The 23883-nt window shown below is 37.1% G+C and overlaps 1 protein-coding gene across 1 annotated transcript in view; it reads left to right on the plus strand.

The window, feature by feature from the left end:
• Window positions 1-23883, plus strand: part of PAK2 (p21 (RAC1) activated kinase 2) — an 83002-nt gene that overhangs the window by 32595 nt on the left and 26524 nt on the right. The window contains exons 2-3 of the mRNA XM_004003013.6: window positions 9125-9332; window positions 23591-23691. Of these exons, the coding sequence (XP_004003062.1) occupies window positions 9146-9332; window positions 23591-23691 (288 nt within the window). The 5' untranslated portion in view covers window positions 9125-9145. The remainder of the gene's footprint in view (window positions 1-9124; window positions 9333-23590; window positions 23692-23883) is intronic.

The raw sequence follows: 23883 nt of genomic DNA on the forward strand, positions 1-23883 counted from the left end.
TAGCAAAATGGGAAGTACGCATAAGCTTCTTATGAAGTATGAAATGGTTGTCTTACCAGTTATGTTACTGAGCCCTTTTTCCTGGACCACCATTTTTATCTGGAAGAATGACAGACCCACTGAACAACTCTGGCTGTTCAGACTTGGATATTTGGCAGAAATTTTCTTGAAAATGAATAATGTGACAGAATATAAAGCAAGAGAGTTCCAGAAAAACATCTACTTCTGCTTTATTGACTGCCAAAGTGACTGTGGGGGTCATAGCAAACTGTGGCAAATTCTTAAATAAGAGATGGGAATACCAGATCACCTTATCTGCCTCCTGAGAAATCTGTATGCAAGTCAAGAAGCAACAGTTAGAACTGGACATGGAACAACAGACTGGTTCCAAATCGGGAAAGGAGTATGTCAAGGCTGTATGTTGTCACCCTGTTTATTTAATTTCTATGCAGAGTACATCATGAGAAATGCTGGGCTGGAAGAAACACAAGCTGGAATCAAGATTGCCGGGAGAAGTATTAATAACCTCAGATATGCAGATGACACTACTCTTATGGCAGAAAGCGAAGAGGAACTAAAGAGCCTCTTGATGGATGTGAAAGAAGAGAGTGAGAAAGCTTACTTAAAGCTCAGCATTCAAAAAAAGAAGATATGGCATCCAGTCCCATCACTTTATGGCAAACAGATGGGAAAATAATGGAAACAGTGAGAGACTTTCTTTTCTTGTGCTCCAAAATCACTGCAGATGGTGATTGCAGCCATGAAATTGAAAGATACTTGCTCCTTGGAAGAAAAGCTATGACAAACCTAGACAGCATATTAAAAAGCAGAGATATTACTTTACTGACAAAGGTCCATCTAGTCAAAACTATGGTTTTTCCAGTAGTCATGTATGGATGTGAGAGTTGGACCGTAAAGAAAGCTGAGCATCAAAGAATGGATGCTTTTGAACTGTGGTGTTGGAGAAGACTCTTTGAGAGTCCTTTGGGCTGCAGGGAGATCCAACCAGTCAATCATAAAGGAAATGAGTGCTGAATATTCATTGGAAGGACTGATGCTGAAGCTGAAGTTCCAATACTTTGGCCACCTGATGCGAAGAGCTGACTCATTGGAAAAGACCCTGATGCTGGGAAAGATTGAAGGCAGGAGAAGAAGGGGACGACAGAGGATGAGATGGTTGGATGGCATCACCAACTTGATGGACCTGAATTTGAGCAAGCTCTGGGAGTTGGTGATGAACAGGGAAGCCTGGCATGCTGTAGTCCATGGGGTCACAAAGAACTGGACATGACTGAGCAACTGAACTGAACTGATAAAACTTAAATTTTCAAATGAAAGTTAGAATTTTAGAAAGCTTGTATTTGCTTTCTTGAATTTGAGAATTTCCCAACACTTAGACTTTTCTGATGAGACCAGTGGTGATATTAATGAATGTGATTTTGTTTTTATTATATAATCAAATGTGTTAATATTGGAATATCTTAATAATTGAGCCAGTATTTTCCAGATAATCAATCCATGACGTTACAAAATGGATAAAAGATCCATTCAGGGACTTCTCTGGTGGTCCAGTGGCTAAGACTCCATGCTCCCAGTGCAGGGGCTCTGGATTTGATCCTTGGTCAGGGACCTAGATCCTACATGCAGCAACTAAAGATCCTGTACACTGCAACTAAGACCCACTGAAGCCAAATAAGTAAATATTAGAAAAGAAAAAAAGGTCTGTTCAAAGAAAAATCAATGGGTTTAATGTAACAGGGTACAAAAAATTTATTCCTGTGATTTCAGAGTCCATAGCCAACCTTAAGGTTGAGTTTGGTGTAGTATCACGAATGTTTACAGTTATCTGAAAACTGTTAAAATGCTCCCTTTCCAGTTGCATGTCTGTGTAAGACGAGATTTTCTTTATATATTCCAACTGAAACATAACACAACAAATTGAATGCAGAAGGAGATATGAGAATCCAGTGTCTTCTACTAAGCCAGATTTTTAAAAGATTTGCAGAAATGGTAGCTAATGCCACGTTTCTCTATATATTTTCTTTTGGAAAATGTTATTTTTCATGAAAATGATATTTAAATGAAATAAATATTTAAATAACTTATTTTATTTTCTCATTTGAATATAGACAGCTCTAGCTCAGATAAACAAAAATTGAGATTTGCAGTAATTTTTAAGTGTGTGAAGGGATCTTGAGATCAAAGTGTTTGAGAACTGCTACGTTGAAGAAACAGGGTGGCTTTTAATATTCATGTGTTGAAAACAGATGTTGGTAAAAGACGCAACCTAACTTAAATATGTATGTGCTGCCCTTTCCCAGTAGATTATGAACTCTTGGAGAAGAATTCAAGTCCTCTTTTCTTTTCTCCAACTTCTTGCGTAGACTCCTATAAATAATACCACAATAGGAATAGCATTAATATTTATGTTGGTCAGTCTTTCAGTCGTGTCTGACTCTGTGACCCCACAGACTGCAGCACGCCAGGCTTCCCTGTCCTTCACTATCTCCTGGTATTTGCTCAGACTCATGTTCATTGAATTGATGATGCCATCCAACCATTTTATCCCCTGTTGCTCCTCCTCCTCATGTCCTCAGTCTGGTCCAGCATCAGGCTTTTTTCCAAGAAGCTGGCTTTTTGCATCAGGTAGCCTGTCTTGGAACTTCAGCATCACTCCTTCCAGTGACTGTTCAGGACTGATTTCCTTTAGGATTCACTGATTTGATCTCCTTGCTGTCAGAGGGACTCTCGAGAGTCTTCTTCAGCACCACAGTTTGAAAGCATCAATTCTTCAGTGCTCAGCCTTCTCAGCTGGTAAAAGCATCTGCCTGCAATGTGGGAGACCCAGGTTCATTCCCTGGGTTGGGAAGATCCCCTGGAGAAGGAAATGGCAACCCGCTCTAGTACTCTTGCCTGGAAAATTCCACGGACGGAGGAGCCTGGTAGGCTAACAGTCCATGGGATCGCAACGACTGAGCGACTTAACTTTGTACCTTTTGTACAGCCTTCTTTATGGTTCGGTTCATGTCTGTGCGTGACTACTGGAAGAACCATAGCTTTGGCTATACGGACCTTTGTAGGCAGTGATGTCTCTGCTTTTTAATACACTGTCTAGGTTTGTCATAGCTTTTCTTCCAAGGAGCAACCTTCTTTCAATTTCATGGCTATAGTCACCATCTGCAGTGATTTTGGAGCCCAAGAAAACAAAGTGTGTTATTATTTCCATTTTTTCCCCATCTGTTTGCCATGAAGTGATGGGACTGGAACCATGATCTTAGTTTTTTGAATGCTGAGTTTTACGCCAACTTATTTACTCTCCTCTTTCACCTTCATCAAGAGATTCTTTAGTTCCTCTTCACTTTCTGCTGTAAGGGTGCTATCATCTGCCTCAATATCTGAGGTTATTGTTATTTCTCCTGGCATCTTGATCCCAGCTTGTGCTTCATCCAGCCCAACATTTCACATGATGTACTCTGCATAGAAGTTAAATAAGCAGTGTGACAGTATACCACCTTGGCATACTCCTTTCCCAATTTTGAACCAGTCCATTGGTCTGTGTCTGGTTCTGACAGTTGCTTCTTAGCCTGCATACAGGTTTCATGAGGGAGGTAAGGTGATCTGGTATTCCCATCTTTTTAAGAATTTTCTACAGTTTGTTGTGATCCACACAGTCAAAGACTTTAGTGTAGTTAGTGAAGGAGATGTTTTTCTGAAATTCTCTTGCTTTTTCTGCGACCTAGTGGATGTTGGCAATTTGATCTCTGGTTCCTCAGCCTTTTCTAAATCCAGCTTGTACATCTGGAAGTTCTTCGTTCACATACTGTTGAAGCCTAGCTAGAAGTATTTTGGGCATTACTTTGCTAGCATGTAAAATGAACACAGTTGTGCAATAGTTTGAATATTCTTTGGCATTACCCTTCTTTGGGATTGGAATGAAAACTGACCTTGTCCCATCCTCCTGTGGCCACTGCTGAGTTTGGCAAATTTGCTGGCATGTTGAGTGCAGCGCTTTCACAGCATTATCTTCTAAGATTTGAAATAGCTCAGCTGGAATTCCGTCACTTCCACTAGCTCTGTTCATAGTGATGCTTCCTAAGGCGCACTTAACTTCACACTCTATGATGTCTGGCTCTAGATTAGTGATCACACCATTGTGGTTACCTGGGTCATTAAGTCCTTTTTTGTACAGTTCTTCTGTGTATTCTTGGCACTTCTTAATTTCTTCTAATTCTGTTAGGTCCTTGCCATTTCTGTCCTTTACTGTGCCAGTCTTTGCCTGAACTGTTCCCTTGGTATCTCTGATTTCCTTAGAGATATCATCTTTCCCGTTCTGTTGTTTTTCCATGTTTCTTTGCATTGATCACTTAACAAGGCTGTCTTATCTCTCCTTGCAATTCTTTGGAACTCTGCAAAATCTTTATCAGGTAGATAACTCCTTTTTAAAATTGAGATATAATTCACATATCTGAAATGTACCATTTAAATGTATCTTTAAATGTACATTTAAATGTATCTTTAAAGTGTGCAATTCAGTGGTTTTAACATATTCATAAAGTTGTGTGACCATTACTAATGTCTGATCCCAGAATATTTTCATTTCCCACAAAATCACATCCCATTCCCCTCACACCCTAGCATCCACCAATATACTCTCTACCTCTGTGGATTTCCCTGTTCTGAACATTTCATATAAATGGAATCATATGATTTATGATCTTTTTGTGTCTGGCTTTTTTCATTTATGTTTTCAAGGTTTATTTCATGTTGTAGCATTTATCGGTTTCCCTGGTAGCTCAGCTGGTAAAGAATCCACTTGCAATGCAGGAGACCCTGGTTTGATTCCTGGGTCAGGAAGATCCCTTGGAGAAGGGATAGGCTATCCACTCCAGTATTCTTGGGCTTCCCTCGTGGCTCAGATGGTAAAGAATCCACCTGCAATGTGGGAGACCTAGTTTTGATCCCTAGGTTGGGAAGATCCCTTGGAGGAGGGCATGGCAACCCACTCCAGTATTCTTGCTTGGAGGATCCCCATGGACAGAGGAGCCTGGTGGGCTGCAGTCCATGGGGTTGCAAAGAGTTGGATACGACTGAATGACTAAGCACGGCGCACACGGCATGTGTCACTACTTGATTCCTTTTTGTGGCCAAACAGTATTCCTTTGTTTGTGATATAGGTAGGATACGTTTTGTCTTTCTGTTCATCTGTTAATATTTTGTTTTTCTTTCCACTTTTGGGTTTTACAATTAATGCTGCTGTGAACATTCACGTGCACATTTTTGTGCAGACATATGTTTTCAGTTCTCTCAGGCATAAAAGTGGAATTGCTAGGTCATATGGTAGGTTAGTCTATATTTGACTTTTTGAGGAACTTATTTATTCCTTTTTTAATAGAGTTCTTATTCTAGAATAATTCTGTATTTACAGAGAGATTACAAAGATAGTAAATTTCCTGTAAAACTATCACTCATCTTCCTTTGATACTAATGTTGCATAGATGTAAAATCTATTTCAAAGCAAATATGCCAACACTGATACATTACTAAGTAAATTCTAGATTTTACTTGAACTTCACCAGTTTTTTCGCCTTTTTTTTTTTTTTTTTTTGAATTCCAGGATACCACAGTGTTGTGTCTCCTTAGATTCCTCTGTTCTAGGACAATTTCTCTGTCTGTTTTTCATGTCCTTGACAGTTTTGAGAAGTATTGATTAGGAATTTTGTAGTGTATTTCTTAATTTGGGTTTATCTGATTTTTTTCCCCCCATGATTAGACTGAAGTTACGGGTTTGGGGAAGAATACCAGAGGTGAATTGTGCTCCCCATCACATTAGCTCAGAAGATGAGTGATATCCTTGTGACTTATCACTGGTAATCTTAACCTTGATCCCATGGTTAATGCCAGATTTTTCCACTGTGTTATTTTCTTCTTTCCACACTCTATTCTTTGGAAATGAGTCACCAAGTCTAGCCTACACTCAGGTGGAGCAGGAGGTTAAGTTCTAACTCCTAGAAGGGAATGTATCTATATATATGTTACTTGGAATTCTTTTGTAAGGAAAATTTGCCCCTCCCCCATTTTATTTATGTATTCAGGTTTTTGTGTCTATATGAATGATGTATATTGATTTTATACTTTGGATTATAATCTGATATTAGTTTATTGATTTTATTGCACCAAACATTCCAGTATCCTAGTATTCTGGGAACCCTTTCTTATGCCCTTTTGACATGCCCTCATCATTTATAAGTACTTCCTTATCTTTTGACGTGTAAGATACAGTAGACTCATCTTGTATAATATTTTCCCTGTCTAGGTCTAGAACCAGCCATTTCTCCAAGAAACTCTGAAGCACAGCTTAGACCTAAGGTCACACACTTAAGTAAATAGTAGAACTAGGATTCCAACCAAAGCAATCTGATTCCACACTTATGCTCATAACCGTAATACCAGACAGCATGCAGCTGAAGGCGCACTGTCAGTTTTTAGTCATGTTCCATTTATGAGCCAGTCTTAAGGATAGAAGTTGTAGTCAGTTTACAGTTAGTAATTATTGTGCTCAGTTTTATATTGATCCTTTTTAAACCACAGCTATGATGATTATAATCAAATTTGAAAACTACTTCTTAATCACAGATGGCCACTGTTAATGTTTTGGTGCATTTTCTTCTATAAATGCATGCAACTGGATTTTGGAGTTTTGTTATATTATCCTGGGTTTTAAATTTAACTTGTGTAAGTAGGAGCAATTCACAGTGTAATCAAAATCTCATTGTGCAGTTTCCATATTGTAACTAGTGATTAAGATAAAAGCGAGCTTGTTGTTGTTCAGTCGCCAAGTTATGTCCGATTTTTCACGACCCTGTCGACCACAGCACGCCAGGCTTCCCTGTCCCTCACCATCTCCTGGAGTTTGCCCAAGTTCATGTGCATTGAGTCGGTGATGCCATCCAGCCATCTCATCCTCTGTAGTCCCCTTCTCCTGCCCTCAATCTTTCCCAACATCAGGGTCTTTTCCAATGAGTCACCTGTTTGCATCAGGTGGCCAAAGTATTGGAGCATCAGCTTCAGCATCAGTCCTTCCAATGAATATTTGGGGTTGATTTCCTTTAAGATTGGCTGGTTTGACCAATACAGTATACTAATGCATATATATGGAATTTAGAAAGATGATAATGACGCCCCTATATGCAAGACAGCAAAAGAGACAGGGATGTTAAGAACAGTCTTTTGGACTCTGTGGGAGAAGACGAGGATGGGATGATTTGAGAGGGTGGCATTGAAACGTGTATATTATCATATGTGAAGTGGATCACCAGTCCAGGTTCGGTGCATGAGACAGGGTGCTCAGGGATAGTGCACTGGGGTGACCCTGGGGCATGGGATGGGGAGGGAGTTGGGAGGGCTGTTCTGGATGGGGAACACATGTGTGCCCGTGGCTGATGCATGTCAATGTATGGCAAAAGCCATTACAATATTGTAAAGTAATTAGCCTCCAGTTAAAAATAAATAAAAAGAAAAAAAAAGATTGGCTAGTTTGATCTCCTTGCTTTCCAAGGGATTCTTAAGAGTCTTTTCCAGCACCGTAGTTTGAAAACATCAATTCTTCAACACTCTGCCTTTTTTGTATAAAAAGGCAAAAAAAATGAGCTTCTGTAGGATTAATCTATTTTGTCTTAATGTTTGGTCACATCAAAGCTGAACATCTGTCTTGGTTTATCAATTCATCAAATAATCCACAGGATGTGACTAGTTTGGTTTGGAAGAATCATCTGACTGTATGTTATCTACACTGCCTTCCTAGATAGCAAGCACCCTCATTTCTTTGATCACCAGTAGTTGAATTTCACTTCAGACAGTCTTTCTCTTTTCCCCAGCTGGTTACCTCCAGAAATGTTTATTTTCCCCTTTACCTTCTTTCTGTTTTGTAGGCTGAAAAATAACTGTTATATGACATATAAATTATACAGTAGTGGTTTAACCTACTCCTATCAAGGAAAATAAAAGCTATAAAATTTGGAGTGGAATTAGGTATAATTCTTCATCCCTCAATTCTTCTCAAATTATATCTACTTTTCTTCACATACTAGCATTTTAGACTAAATTAAAAAAATTTTTAATTATTTTTAATTTTATCTAAAACCAGTTGCATTCTTTTCATTGTACATATACAAAGTTTTGTTGGCTTACATGTATCAAGTTGTGTTATTTTCAAATTAGGATCTAACTGCCAGTTAAAATCTTGTTTAGGAGGATATTGTGTTATTTCCTAGCTATACAGTTTGGTATCAGAACTCATAAGTTAGGAATCTCTTCTCTTTTATGCTGATTTTAAGTGTGTGTAATCTACTTTTTTTTAAAAGACATAAAAGAGATGGGTATATGTAAACAAAGTTGACATTTCCACTTTGTTAGCCATGTGGATAAAGAGAGTAACTGGACAGCCTGGACAGGGCATCAGAGGATGACCGAACCTTAGGGTTTGGCCAGACTCTGGATTTACTTTTGTCAGTGTTTCCTGACTTGCAGAGGCCTAATGTATGTAGTTAGATGTTCAGATTTTCAGAGAAACCACATACTGTACCAGTGGCATGTTCTGGTGCTTTACCAAAGTTTGTATGGGGGTTAAATTGTAATCACAAGGCTAGTGAACATGAATCGGATTTGGAGGCTATTGGTTGGTATTTATTAATTAATAGCAAGCAGTCTGTCTGCTCTGGAAGTGAACCTGTCAGAGACATATATCCTATTATTGCCTGGTCAGGACATAGTCTTCTTGGAATTTTTTTTTTTTTAAGACTCCGTGTTATCTGTCTGTTCATTGGAATACTTAACTCTTACTATTCAGTTAATATTCTCTGATATGTCAGTGTCATCATGCTTTCTAAAAATTATCTTAGTCCTCTTTTTAACAGGATATGACTTTTCACAGATTCTCTTAGTTCCCCATTTACCAACTTTGTTAGGGGAGATTGCCTGATTGTAGCCAATTTCATTTCTTGTTTTACAACTTTAAATGGATAACTTTTTAAAATTTGAAATTGAAGAGGGGATTATTACTGACTTCTATTTGTGCATACTAGTTTTTACCTTGTTGTTAACTGTATTTTTTGCCTGTCTGTTTCAGGACATATCATAATTCTGAATCATGTCTGATAACGGAGAACTGGAAGACAAGCCTCCTGCGCCCCCGGTGCGAATGAGCAGTACTATTTTTAGCACTGGAGGCAAAGACCCTTTATCAGCCAATCACAGTTTGAAACCTTTGCCTTCCGTTCCAGAGGAAAAAAAGCCCAGGAATAAAATCATCTCTATATTTTCAAGCACAGAGAAAGGTAAATAGCTACTGTGGTTTCAAGAGTCTCAGTTACTGTGTTTTGGTTTTGATGTTTTTTTAATTAAGTATAATAAGCTGATATCTTTTATGGTGCAAACGATAAACATACAGTTGATGGTAGTAAGTGGTCACTATTAGGAAGGCTAGTTTGGGACTTCCCTGGAGGTCCAGTGGTTAGGACTGTGCACTCTCCCTGCTGAGGGCCAAGTTCACCTGGCTGGGGAACTGAGATTCTGCAAGCTGCGCTGTACATTCAAAAAAGAAAGACAGACTAGCTTATTTCAAACTGTAACAGAAAAGAATAAAACGAAAGTTGTTGCTCATCCTGCTTGTTAGGTCCAGTGAATTTCTGTTCTCCTCTCCTTCATTTTCTAAGACTTGGACCACAGTTCATGGCTTCCCAGCTTTAATGCAAATCATATTTGAGAAAGACTTAATAGAAGAATGGAAGTATAGAGTCTACAGTCTCCTGTCTCCAATCTCAGGAGGTAGCTTTGGTTTGGAATTAAGAGTTTTTCTGACTTTTCAGTAGCACTGATAATGTCTTTTTATCATGTATTCTGTAACACCCTCAGATTCTTCTGGGGCAGCACTCAGTAATCAACATACTAATGTATCTTCCATAAACAAGAATTTAGTTCAGTGTTTCTCTTCCTCAGTAAGGTTGACATTTGGGAGCAAAATAATGCTCTGTGGCAGAGGTCTGCCTGGTGCACTGCAGAATGTTAAGCACCATTCCTAGCTTTTATGTGTTAGATGTTAGAAGTAGCACCTCCTACCCAGTAGTAAAAACTGAAAAATTCTCCAGACATTGGCAGATTCCCCTATGGGGCAAAGTTGGCTCTAGTTGAGAACCACTGGTCTAGTCATGCAAAATGGGATAAAGACTGTAAATTGTCTACATAAGTTGAATTCAGTAAATTTGTTTTGGTGTCAAACTAAGAAAATAACTTATGGTTTTCAGAGCTTTATGGAGTTTAGAATTTGGAGAGGGGGGCTTCCCAGGTAATGCTAGGTGGTAAAGGGTGGCTTCCCAGGTGGTAAAGAACCCACCTGCCAATGCAGGAGACATAAGAGACATGGGTTTGATCCTTGGGTCATGAAGATCCCCTGGACAAGGGCACAGAAACCTACTCTGGTATTCTTGCCTGGAGGATCCCATGGACAGAGGAGCTTGGCAGGCTGCAGTCTATGGGGTTGCACAGAGTTGGACACGACTGAAGTGACTTAGCATGCATGCAGGGGATTATGAACTGGTAATGGATTTTAGAGTAAAGGCTAGAGATTATTAGACTAAGCATGGCAGTATGACACTGACAGCTAATAAACTGTACGTAAAGATATTTCTCCACTTGTATGTGTAAGTTTACATGGAGAGGTAAAGCAGTGCTTTGTATATAATAATAAATACATTTAATTTGAGTTGAAAATACATAAGCAGTGAAAATTTGAATGAGGTGACATAGTTAATACGGAATCAAGTCTTAGAGAATTTAGATATGCAGGCAGGATATAATCGTTGAACAGTTGAAAAACTGTTCATTTTAATGTATATCTCTAAATTTCCTCTTATTTTTAAGATTTCATGGGTCTTTGTAACTGAAAAGACTTGTGGAGGTATGTTTTTAAAATGATTTAGCAGAAGTGGTGGCATGTGCATTTGGCATGTTTGAGAATTAAATATGTACATGCTTAGTGAAGTGAAGTGAAAGCTGAGTGAAGTGAAATTTAAAGGAGGAAATTGGGAAATGAACCAAAAAGGAAGCATGAGAAGAGGCAGAAAAAGTGGATGTGTTGGAGAGCACTAAATCTTCCATGGTAGTATGTCAGTAAGAAAACCTAAAAATGGCACTGTAAACATAGTATTTATAATTAAAGAAGTTAGAAAAAAAATGTATGGAGGTTAGTACCAGAAGAAATTGCTCAAAGGGTGGAAATTACTTGCCTGTGGAGAGCAGAATACAAAATTGGGATAGGAGAATGCTTCACAATAGGTTAGAAGGTACTTGGGGACAGCCTTGGAAAGGGGAAAGGAAGAGTACAGAATGAAAGTGTGGACAGTCCAGCATTTTGAGTAAGTGGTAGTGTGGTAAGGCTTGTGAGCAAACTGAATATGCATTTACATAAATGCAACAGAGCATTTCATCAAAAACCAGTTGAAGCAGTCTTCACAAGCTTACCTGGACATCAGTTTTGGTTTTGCTTTCAACTTTTTTAATACCTCAGATGATTTTAATGCGCATCTCATGTTAAAAACCACTGCAGTAGTGGGTTATGAAATACATATAGTGAATGACACTAAGTGAAATGGAGTATAAATGGAGTTACTGCAAAAGTTGCATGAGACTTTTCAGTTGTGTGTTCATTGAGTCAGGATGTAAAATATATTGGTGTGGGTCCTGGCCAAAGATTTAAAGGTGGTTCTGAGGTATGTATTCAATACTTAGCAGTAAAATTGCTGGGTTAAAGGGTTTGTGTTCCTGTGTTTGACTTAATTATGTTAAACAGATTACTTTCTAAAGTTTTGGTGTTTTTTTTTTTTTAATGTTCTTTCTCACTCGCAGAACACACATGTTCCATTGTTGAACATCCTTGCAGATTCTTGTATTACGGGATTTAATTTTTGCCAATTTGGGAGGTGTGCAGTGGTATCTCATTGTGGTTTTAATCTGGATTTCCCTGATGACTTGGGAAATTGTCTTTCATATGTTAATTTACTTTCATATATTCATTTGTGTTTTCTGTGACATACCTTTTAGTCCAGATTTCTGTTGTTTCTCTTAAACATTCATTATAGTCTATATACTAACCTTTCATCAACTATTTGTTATTAAATATAGTTTTCCAGGTTGCAAACTGCCTTTTCACCCTTTCAGTGGTATCTTATGAATATAAATTATTAATTTTGGTGTAGTTAAATTGATCAATTCATTTTTTAACTTTGTGTTTTAAGAAATTTTTGCCATACTAGAAGTGATATTTTCTTAGGTTTTTCTAAAAGTTTTACAACTTAACCCTTTAAACTGTCTGGATGTGATTTTTGTGTACTTGTAAAGGGAGATCTATCTTCACTTTTTTGTTTCTAACCCAGTGTCCCAGATCATTCACTGAAATTTTTATCATTTCCGTACTGACCTGCAGTATTAGCCGTTATCTGTCAGCTTTCCATGCCAGAATCTGTTTCTGTGTTTTCTTCTGTTTATTGAATTGACTCATTTGTCTGTACCTACGTTAATACTGTATTGCCTTAATCGCTACAGTTTATAATGCTTAATACCTTATAGAGCAAATCTGGTACCAGGTGGTGCTTCAGGATCTTTTGACTCTTCTGTATAAATTTTACACTTTGCTTATCAGGTACTTTAAAAAATAAAAACAAAACCTGTTGATGCTTGGATTAGAATTGCCTTGAATTTATAAAGCAAGTTGGTGAGAATTGCTTTCAACTTTGTAGTTGAGAGTAGAACATCTAGAGTCCCTGGTATAGCCCATTTACAGGGAGATATTTAGGAGTGCGTAATTTTCAGTTAGACTGAGAAAAAAAGATGAAATGTTCGAGGGTAGTGTGCGCTTTGATTCCTCCTGCTCTTGGGGCTCTTCTCCCTTTCCAATTCAGCCTCCCAGGAAGCTAACACCTCTGGCAGGGCCTTGAGGGATTGGATTGAGGGTTAGGAATGTGGATGTGTATGCATTTTCATGCTTGTGTGAATACAGAAATCTGTCTGCAGTTGCATTCTCCTGCCTGCAACCTAAACTGCTGTTTCTCTCTCTAGTTTTATGATAATTGCTTTTCATCTTTCGGCATTCCTTGCAGATATTGTTCCATGATGAACAAAATGTGTAGGAGGGGAGAGCTACAATATATGCTTGGTCTATCATATTGAAACAGAAGGATACAAGGGGAAAAAACTGTTTTTATTTTTAAAAATTACAGTGACCTTCAGATCTTTGCCAGCTCTAATATAAAGCCTGATCTAGAGATATTAATGTTATTTACTCAAATTTATATCCCTTATTGTCCTTACTAAACAGACAGCTAATATTTTTATTTAAAAAAGACTTTAAAGTATCTTCAGTTATTCATTATTGGTTTTAATCAATGTCACTGCAAAAATTAAGAAAATTAGAAATTATGCATTTTATATAACAACTTGACTGAATGAATCTTTTTTTCACATTCCTGCTAATTATGTATCTTATGCACTCTGTGAGTTATCAGAGACTCGTTGATAAGCAAGGCAGATGGTGTCCTGTGATGGCACTCATAAAAAACTACAACATATAATTACAAACTGTGGAAAGTGATAATTGGGATAGAATAAAATGTCATTTCTGGGAAGGCTTCCTGAAGAAGTGATGTTACAGCTGATGACTAAAGGATGAGTAAGTGAAAATAGGAGAATTTGGGTAATTAAAAACTGTGTCTTATGCTTAGAAAAGCGTTTCAGTGGCCCAGGTACAGAGGAGATCACAGCACATTTGTGGAGCTGAACACAGCCAAATGTGATTTGAAAGCAGAGAAAATAATAGCATAATGTATGTTGGAAACTCAGATAGCAGAAGAGGCTAAAGAGGTAAGCAGGGAGCAGGTCATAAAGGGCCTTGTATTCCATGCTACAGAGCTCACATTTTACCCTGTTTCCTGGGGAACCATTACAGAAGTTTAAACAGGAGAAAGACCTGGTCACATTTCTGTCTTACATAGGCAAGACTAGTAGTGTCTAGAAAATAGATTTTGTTGGAGGTCTAACACTGAAGTTGGAGACTAGTTAGGAGGATTTTGCAGTAGTCCAGGTGAGAAATGGGCTTAACAAGTCGAGTAGTTTTGATAATGAAAATGGCAATGAGCCATCGTCTTTGCTTATCTTTAAAAACTCTATTCAGTTAGCTAGTGTTGAGTGGCATGTGTGTTTATAAACTAAAGTAATTTTCATGCCTAATTTTTCAACCTATATGCACTTTCACCTCTAGTTGATTTTGAAGATGAGAGGCTTAGAACTGTAAATATTCTTTCTGGTCTAAAAATGTAATTCTGAGATTAGTAATAGTAGTCCATACGCCTCTGCCTGTTTCCTGGAGAATACCCTTCTACTTGATGGTACAAGTTAGGTCGCCAATTTGAAGATGTTCTGGATCAAAAGAGCAAAGGGGTAATCACTGATTCTGTTAAACAGAAAAGTCTTCCTTTTAAAGAAAGGGAGGATGTTTTAGTTTTAGACTCTAGCTCAAATGTAGCCTGTAAGGTGTTGCCTCCTAGGATGTGGTAGCGGCATACTTAGGATCGTTCTGTGCAGCACATCACTCGGGCTTCCCACCTCTTAGGTGGAGGCTGCTGCCCGCCTGCTTGTTTACTGTCTCGTGAAGTTGAAAAATAGCTCCGAGAATCTTTTTCTCCAGTACACTCCAGTAAGTTGTGCAGTTTCATTAAAAGAAGTTTCTTTCCCTGGTCCATTGCTTCTCATCAAGTGACCCAGTTGCTGAGTGGATGTCCTGTAGATAGATGATTGTGGATTTTCTTGTTGTTGGTCCTTTAGATCTTGGATTCCAGAGTTATAAAACAGTGATTCTGTTTACACAGAAATAACCTTCCAGCATATTGTTTGATTTGAAACATGCTTCAGTATCTTTTTGTTATAGATAACTTTTTAATATTCTTTTTTTCTCCTATTAGGACTACTAACATTCAGGGAGTGTTTGTGTGTATGTGTTATATTAAAACCAATTAAATATAGATGTTTACGGTATTGTGCTTTTAAGTTCTGCTTAATCATTCTCACTCCTTTCCTGAAACTCATTAGTCTGTACTCCTAATATTAATATATAAGAAACTTTATATTAATTGTCTCTAAATTTTTCAGCATTCCCAAGTTGAAAAATATTTTAAAGGTGCTAAGTCTGACTCAGTTTAGGAATTCACCCCTGAACCAATCTAATTGGCTGGAAGTGTATGGGATACTAGGGCTGATGTGGCTTGAATAAATGCCTACCTTGGACCAGTCATCTGTAATCAGGATCATATAAGAAAATAGCATTTTTCTCAACTATATACACATCAGAAGTGGAATGCTGAGCAGAATTTTTAAAAAGAAGAAACAAATATTTTTATAAAGTACAAGAAATTATATGTTTTTCTGTCAACAGTTCTCAGCCATATAAAAAGTCAGCTGTTGGGACTTCTTTGGTGGTCCAGTGGATAAGACTCCACACTCCCAATAGAGGAGGCCTGGGCTCAATCCCTGGTCAGAGAACTGAGATCCCTCACACCATAAATAAGCCTGTGCGCTGCAGCAGAGACCCAGAGTAGCCAAAATAAATAATAATAATTTAAAAGTCAACTCTTGATTTAAAGTTGATTAATAAATAATTTCCTCCTGTATGCAGGATGCCAGGTTAGAAGTCAAAGGACATACTTGAAAAAGTGGAGAACATGACCTGAGATTATTCACTGCCTAGTAGAAATGAATGATGTTTATGAGCGATGTAACTGTGCATTTCAGTAAAGGTAGTATAATTTATATTAGACTTAACAGTTGCATTTCCCTCTGGTCCTTTTCACAACCAATATGCCCTGTCCTTCTGCTATAGTCTATTAGGAGAATCTTCTGGTAAAACATGGCAGATTGACCACATGCATCTATTTATTGTCCCTCCCCAGACACGACTAAAATGATAGTAAAAAAAAAAAAAAAAAGAATTATTTTTTCTGTCACAAGGGCAAAGAGAATGAGAGAGGAGACCGTAGTATACAAGAGATTTAATACATATTTGGAAGAGTGAAGTGGAGAAGCACTAACTGACTAAGCAGAACAGAGGAAGACATTAATCCTAAGCATTTGTGGAAGGGAATGTTTATAAGAAGTGAGCCAGTTTCCTTTGTAAAAATCTCAGAGGCTCAGGATTTGGAGGTACACAGTAGTGTGGGGCGGGGGGAGTGAGGGTTTGTGTAATACATAGGGTGAAAAGGGGAGAATTAGTTGATTATCTGTTGGGTTGGCTGATATCTATTGGGTTAGTTTGTTTTTTTCTGTACAATGGCTTTACTGGTGCTTAGTGATCTCTAACTTCATTTGAAACAGTTTTGTTAGCTTGTATTATGACAGCTGTCATATCAGCATGCATTTAAAAAAACTTTTCAAGGGCTTGTCCGGTAGTCCAGTGGTTAAGAGTTTCCCCGCCAATGCAGGGAACACGGGTTCCATCCCTGGTCCAGGAAGATCTCACATGCCTCAGGGCAACTAAGCCCGTGTGCCACAGCTACTGAGCCAGTGCTCTAGAGCCTGCGAGCCACAACTACTGAAGTCTGCACGCCTAGAGCCTGTGCTCCCCGACAAGAGAAGCTTGCACACAGCAACAAAGACCTAGTTCAGCCAAAAATAAACAAGTAAATAAATAAATTATTAAATTTTTTTAAACCTTATCAAAATTGGTGGATTTTTATGTAGCCATTTTAATATTGAAAATGGAAGAAAGAGGCAACATTTTTGGCATGTTATGTTTTATTATATAAAGAAAGGCAAAAATGCAACTGAAATGCAAAAATTAGATTTGTGTAGTATATGGAGAAGGTGCTGTGACTCATCAAATGTGTCAAAAGTGGTTTGTGAAGCTTCATCCTGGAGATTTCTTCCTGGACGATCATCCATGGTCCTATAGACCAGTTGAAGTTTTTAGTGATCAAATTGAGACATTAATTGAGAACAGTTAACATTGCATCTTGTGGGAGATAGCCAACATATTCAAAATATCCAAATCAAGTGCTGAAAATCATTTGCACCAGCGTGGCTATATTACTTGCTTTGATGTTTGGGTTCCACATAAGTTAAGTGAAACGAACCTTCTTGACCATATTTCTGCATGCAATTCTCTACTTAAACATAATAAAAGCATTTCATTTTTAAAACAAATTGTGAAAATGGGTATTGTACGAGAGTGTGAAATGGAAGATTGTAGGGCAAGCAAAATGAACCACCACCAGCCACAAGCAAAATGAACCACCACCAGCCACACCGGAGGTTTGGTCTTCATTCAAAGAAGGTGATGTTGTGTATATGGTGGGATTAGAAGGGAGTCCTCTATTATGAGCTCCTTCTGGAAAACCAAATTACTAAATCCAACAAATACTGTTCCCAATTAGACCAATTGAAAGCAGCACTTGATGAAAAGTGTCCAGAGTTAGTCAACAGAAAATGCATAATCTTCCGTCTGGGTAACACAAAATCCCATGTTTCTTTGATGAGCATATTTGTTGAAGCTTGGCTAGGAAGTTCTGTTTCATCCTCTGTATTCAACCACTCATTGCACCCTCAGATGTCCCATTTTCTATCTTTGCAAAATTCTCTTAATTGAAAAGATTTTCAATTCCCTGGAAGATTGTAAAGGTACCTGGGTCAGTTCTTTGCTCAAAAAGATGAAAAGTTTTGGGCAGATGAAATTATGAAGTTACCAGAAAAATAGCAGAAAGTAGCAGAACTAACTAGTGAATTTTTTGAATACACTGTTCAATAAAGTCCTTGGTGAAAGTGAAAAACGTGTCTTTTATTTTTACTTAAAAAAACCAAAGGAACTTTTTGACCAACCAACATATAGGCTGTTTTGAAGGCTCTCAGGGCCCCTTCTTTATTCCACAGTCATGAACTCCATCCTCTGGGAGAACAGAAAACAAAATGATATATACATTTATTTGAGGAGAATTAAATCTGAGAGGCTCCTTATTCTTGTCAGAGGAGTCAGAAAGAGGTATAGAATGAAAAAAGCAGATTCAAGAAAGGTAACATACTGAACTCCTCTTCTGCCCTGCTTTTAGAGCACTTGTACTTTCAGTCAAAGCCCTCAGACAGAGACTGAAAGGTTTTTCTCTGGATAAACAGAATGTCCTGGGGAAAATATTTGGATACTCTGCACCCATCTTTAATGAAAATGCTTGCTTATCTCCCAGTTAACTTTTTAAATACTTTTTGTGCAAAGGATCAGTAACTATCTTAACCCAATTCTCTCTGACATCTAATGAGTCATGATGGGTCCATATCTTTATCTCCTTTTCCTTAGGCCTCAGGAGGTTCCTTCTGCCCCTGTGTTTTGCTTAGGAGAGGACAGTTTTTAAAGCTATAAAAAACCTGTAACATAAGAGTCCAAAACAACAGGGGATAAAATAGGAATGTAGAAGAAACAGCCAGGGAAAAAACCAAGCCTAGACACACACATGAACTATATGATCTTCAAAGAGAGAAAGTGCATCTGTGACATGGGAAAAGTATTCTCAGATAAAAAGTGGTCAGAGAACAATGAGAAGTAATTCTTAGAATATCAGCAGTTAGGATTATCAACATAAAAGAGGGCAAGAGGCAAAGGCTTAGAAGATAGTCAAGAAAAATTTCCCAGTTAAAAGTTCAAAGATGGAAAATAGAAGAGAAAAGGTAACAGTTATAAGATTCGACCAAAATGCGCTGATCTAACTAATAATGACAGAAGAAAATAACCAAATAATAGAAAACATTTCCTAGATCTGAAAAATACTGTTTCTAGGTAGAATCAGCTCACTGACTAAAATAATATCTAAAAGGATCCATTGTTTCTAAACTCTCTCCAATATGTGTAGATAGCTAAGAATCACCTATCTGTGTCCCAGAACAAAGTGCACAAATATTTATAGGAATACAAAAATACCTACACCTATCAAGGAAAAAAAGTCAATGTCTGGTACCTAGTTGACATTTTTCAGGCATGCAAAGACCCATAATTAGTGCAATCCATCAATTGAAATCAATCCTAAAATGACACAGATGATAGAATTAGTAGACGTGGACATTAAAGTATTAAATAATTATATCCCATTACGTTGAAGAACCCAAATGAAAGATTCAGCTTATTAAGAAGCAAAGGGAGAGAGAATAAAGAACAAATCAGAATTTTAGAGTTGGAAAATACACTGGACAAAACTAACAGTAGACTAGATATCACAGAATAAGATTAGTGTATTTGAAAACCATAGCAACAGAAACCATCCGAAACAAAATTTAGAGAAAAGAGACGGAAACAAAAGCAAATGGGACAGTTTGAGGCAGACTAATAAGTCTCCAAAGGAGGGAAAGGGGCGACATTAAAAAAAACAACAAAGCAAGAACTTAAAGATCTATTGTGCAGCGCAGGAAACTCTACTAAGTCCCCTGCAACGACCTGTATGTGCAGAGAATCTGAACAGGGAGCGGGGATTCACTGTGGTGTACACCTGAAGCTGACACGACACTGTGAATCAGCTGTCCTCCAGTAACAATCATTTTTTAAAAGCCTTAAAAAATGGCTGATTCCCCACCCCCCAAATTTAATGGAAACTATAAACCCACAGATTCAAGAAGTTCAGTGAATTCTAAATGAACACAGGAAATACGATGAAAACTACACAGAGGCAATGATCATTGTTTAAATTCAGTGGTAGAAAATCTTAGAAATGTCCAGACCTTAGGCTCAGTTGTCTGTGAACCTGAAACTGCTCTAGAAAAGTAGGAGTTTTTTAAAAATGCTTGTTGTTATAAATTAAAAAAAAAAAAATTGTCAGAAAAGACACATAGAGGAAAAAATTACAACAGACTTTATGTAAGCAACAATGCAGCCAGAAGATGAGGAGCAACATCTAAAAAGTACTGAAAGAAAAAAAAATTTGTCAGCTTAGAATTGTGTATCCTGTAGAAATACCTTCTAAAACAGAAGGGGAAAGAAAACTTTTAAATGTATAAAAGCTGAAGGAATTTATCATTAGCATACCTACCCTGTGAGAAATGTTAAACCTAAATCCTTCAGGCAGAAGGAAAACGATGCCAGATGGAAATGTGCATCTGCATAAAGAAATGAAAATCATTGGAAATGGTGAATGTTTTTTATCTAAATTTTTAAAATAATTGAATTTTTAAGAAATGAAGCACACTGATACATGCTTTCACATGAATGAACCTCAAAAGGTAAAGTGAAAAGAGTCATTTGCAAAAGACCAATGTTGTATGAGAAACAGCCAGAATAGGCAAATCTTTGGAGATAAGGAATAGATTAGTGGCTGTTTAGAACTGGGACAGAGGCAAAGGGAGCAACTGGAAGTGATTACTAACGCATACAGGTTTTTCTTGGGGATGATGAAGGTGTTCCAAAGCTATGTTGTGGTGGTGGTTCCACAGTTCTGTAAATCTACTAAAACCCCGTAAACTGTACAATTTAAGTAGGAAAACTTTTTGGTATATAGAAAATTATAGCTTAAAAAAGCAAAACAGACAAAAGCTAATTATAAAAAATATATAGTTAATTCAAAAAAAGAAGGAAGTGAAAACACAGAGACTATTAGAAAGCAAAAGGATGATGGGTTTAAACCCAGCTGTAGCAGTCGGATTAAATGCAACTGATCTGGCCTGGTGTGCTGCAATTCATGGGGTCGCAGAGAGTCGGACACGACTGAGCGACTGAACTGAACTGGTCTAGACCCTTCATTTAGAAGGCAAAGAATAACAGCTTGCTGAAGCAGACCTAAGTATATACGCAACCTATAAGAAATCCACTTTAAAAATATAAAGTCACAAAATAGGTTAAAATAAATAATTGTTTAAAGTATGCTAACAGTGAAAAGAAAACTGGACTGGCTATGTTAATGTCAGATGAAGTAGACTTGAGACCAAGAAATATTTCTCTGAATAGTTAAAGACTGAGGAATAAGTTATTTTATAATAATAATAGGATATATTCATCAAAATGGTTTAACAGAACTAAACATTTATGGACTTAATAGCAGAGCTTCAAATTACATGAAGTGAATAAAGAATCTGAAGAAGAAATAGACAAATACAGTTAACAGTTGCAGATTGATTCCAGTACACTGCTCACGATAATTGATAGAACAAGTAGACAGAAAATTGCTAAAACTATCAACCAACTTAACCAGTTTATAGAATATTTCATTCTATTTAAGTGAGTGTGGAACATTTGCCAGGATATCACATTCTGGCCATTTTTAAAGTTTCAGTGAATTTAGGAAGATTCAAATCACAAGGTAAATTCTATGACCACCATGCAATTAAGTTAGAAATTAGCTCTCACTCAACAGAAAAGATCTCTGGAAATATCTGGAAAGTAAATAAAAACTTCCGAAGAAATTAAACACTATTTAGAAAATACGTTAAGCTGAATGAAAATGACAGGTTAAGACACCAGTATCTGTATGATACTGCTAAAGCAGTACTTAAAGGACGTTTATAGTATTACACATCCATTTTAGAGAAGAAAAATTTCAAATCAGTGATTTCAGTTAAGTCATTTTAATAAACTAGAAAGGAAGAGCAGGTGAGATCCTAAGTAAGTAGATGAAAAGAAATAATAAAAGTCACTGTGTAAAATTAGTGAAATAAAAAATGCAGAAAAATCAATGAAATAAAAATTTATTGAGACTACCAATAAAAATTGATAAAACATTTGACAAAATCTAATATTCACTTCTGATCAAAGCATTCAGCCAATTTGAAATAGAAGGAAATGCCTTTAACATTTTTGACAAACCTAGCCTGGCATCACATTAGATGGTAAAATTAATGGCTTTTCCTAAGATCGGGAAAAATTTTCTGATTTCACCTTTCACCACTTTTATTCAGCAGTGTACTAAAGGTTCTAGCCAATGCAAGAAAAAGAAATAAAAGGAGTCCAGAGTGGGAAGGAAGAAGTAAACCTGTCTTTATTCATCAGCAGCACAATTGAATTTTTTTAGGTAATCCTGTGATGAGCTGTGAAAATGCTAAGTAAAGCTTCATACTAAGGTTTCAGGATACAAGATCAGTATTTAAGTATCAACTGTGTTTTTCTATGCCATCAATGAACAATTGAAAATCAAAATTTAAAGAACTGTACCATTTGCAATAGCATCAAACTTTTTGAAATACTGTGCCAGAAATCAGACAAAAGCAGTAACAGATGTGTACATTGATAACCATAAAACATTGCTTAGAGGAATGAAAAAAAAACCTAAATAAATGGAGAGAGTCACTACTTTCATGGATTAGAAGATACAATGTTGTTATTAAATCATTTCTTCCTAAAATGATCTATAGATTCAGTGCAGTCTCAATCAAAATCCCAGCAGACTTTTTAAAGAAATTATCAAACTTACTCTAAAATTCACATGGAAATGCAAAAGACCTAGAATGGAGCCAAACAGTTTTTTAAAAAAGAAAAGGCTTATACTGTATATTAATAGTTTCAATGCTTATTATAAAACTACAATAATCCAGTCTGATTGACATAAAGTAAAGAGATTATTGCAACAGAGTTGAACATCCAGAAATAGACCTGTGTGTATATATAATCAGTTGATTTTCAACAGTAGTTCAAAATGAGAAAGTGGCATTGGCCTGCTAAATAGCAACACTGAAATTTAGAAGAAATTCAGAGGAGGGTGGTATTTTCGATCTAAATACATATACAGTTAGTTGAGAGCTATCAATTAAAAGAAGGGTGTAGACCAAGAAGAAGAGAACACAGAATACAAACAGTCGATTCTCGCACAGCGTAAAAGTGAAGGAATGACCTGGGACTGATATCTCTGCCAGAAGTCTTGACATAAATTGCTGCAGATTAAGAGATTCTGAGAGCAAGGTGGTTAGGTGGAGGAAGAATATGGAACTGATATGTTTGAATTTACAGAGATAGGTGTGTGGCAGAAATGTTGTAAAAATAATTGGTAGAACCACAAGAAAACTGGGAAACCTTAAAATGTAACAGTTATTAACATCAATAAAAAGGAAGAGAGTTACACAAAAAAAATGACATAGTCCTTGTAAACTACCTGTTCACATGGTGTATGTCATCCATAATTGTAGTAATGTAAATGGCTCTTTCTAGATAAATACAGAAACAGGGCTTGATAAACTTTGTTTTCCAAGTTGTTCAGTATGTGAAGTGTACTTCTTTATTAATGAGAGAGACAGTATTCTAAGGGACTGTCTCTTCTGTCCCGAGCACTTTTATTCAGGCCTGTTGTTGGGTCAGTCTGCGTGCTTCTTTAATCAGGACACTGGTTGACAATAGCCTTCACTCCTCCCACTCCCTCCCCCCTCCACCCACCCCACCCCACACCTATGAGGTTTCTATGCTTGATTTATCAGCTTCCTATCAGCCAGTGTTTTTAGGGAAAATCTCTTTTTTAGAATAATTTTGTTCCTAGTCTGTTTTGGGAAGACTATAAACATGATTGCGAGTACCTTTTAAAAGGCTTTTTTTTTTAATGCCTTCTAGGAAGTAAGAAGAAAGAGAAGGAAAGGCCAGAAATTTCTCCTCCGTCTGATTTTGAACATACCATCCATGTTGGCTTTGATGCTGTTACTGGAGAATTCACTGTAAGTTTACCTAGGTGGAACGCGTTTATAAAGCAGAGCTCAAACTTTTCCTTCAGGTATTCTTTTCTGTACACATATAAACTGTGAATTCTTAGTGCTTTTCTCTTTGTACAGAAGTGTTTGTGGTTGGATGTGTCCTTTTCCTAGGGAGCTGAGGCTCTTGATTATAATTTGCAACTTAGATTTAGAAAA

Source organism: Ovis aries, chromosome 1 (genome assembly GCF_016772045.2).
Source record: "Ovis aries strain OAR_USU_Benz2616 breed Rambouillet chromosome 1, ARS-UI_Ramb_v3.0, whole genome shotgun sequence".
NCBI lineage: Eukaryota > Metazoa > Chordata > Mammalia > Artiodactyla > Bovidae > Ovis > Ovis aries.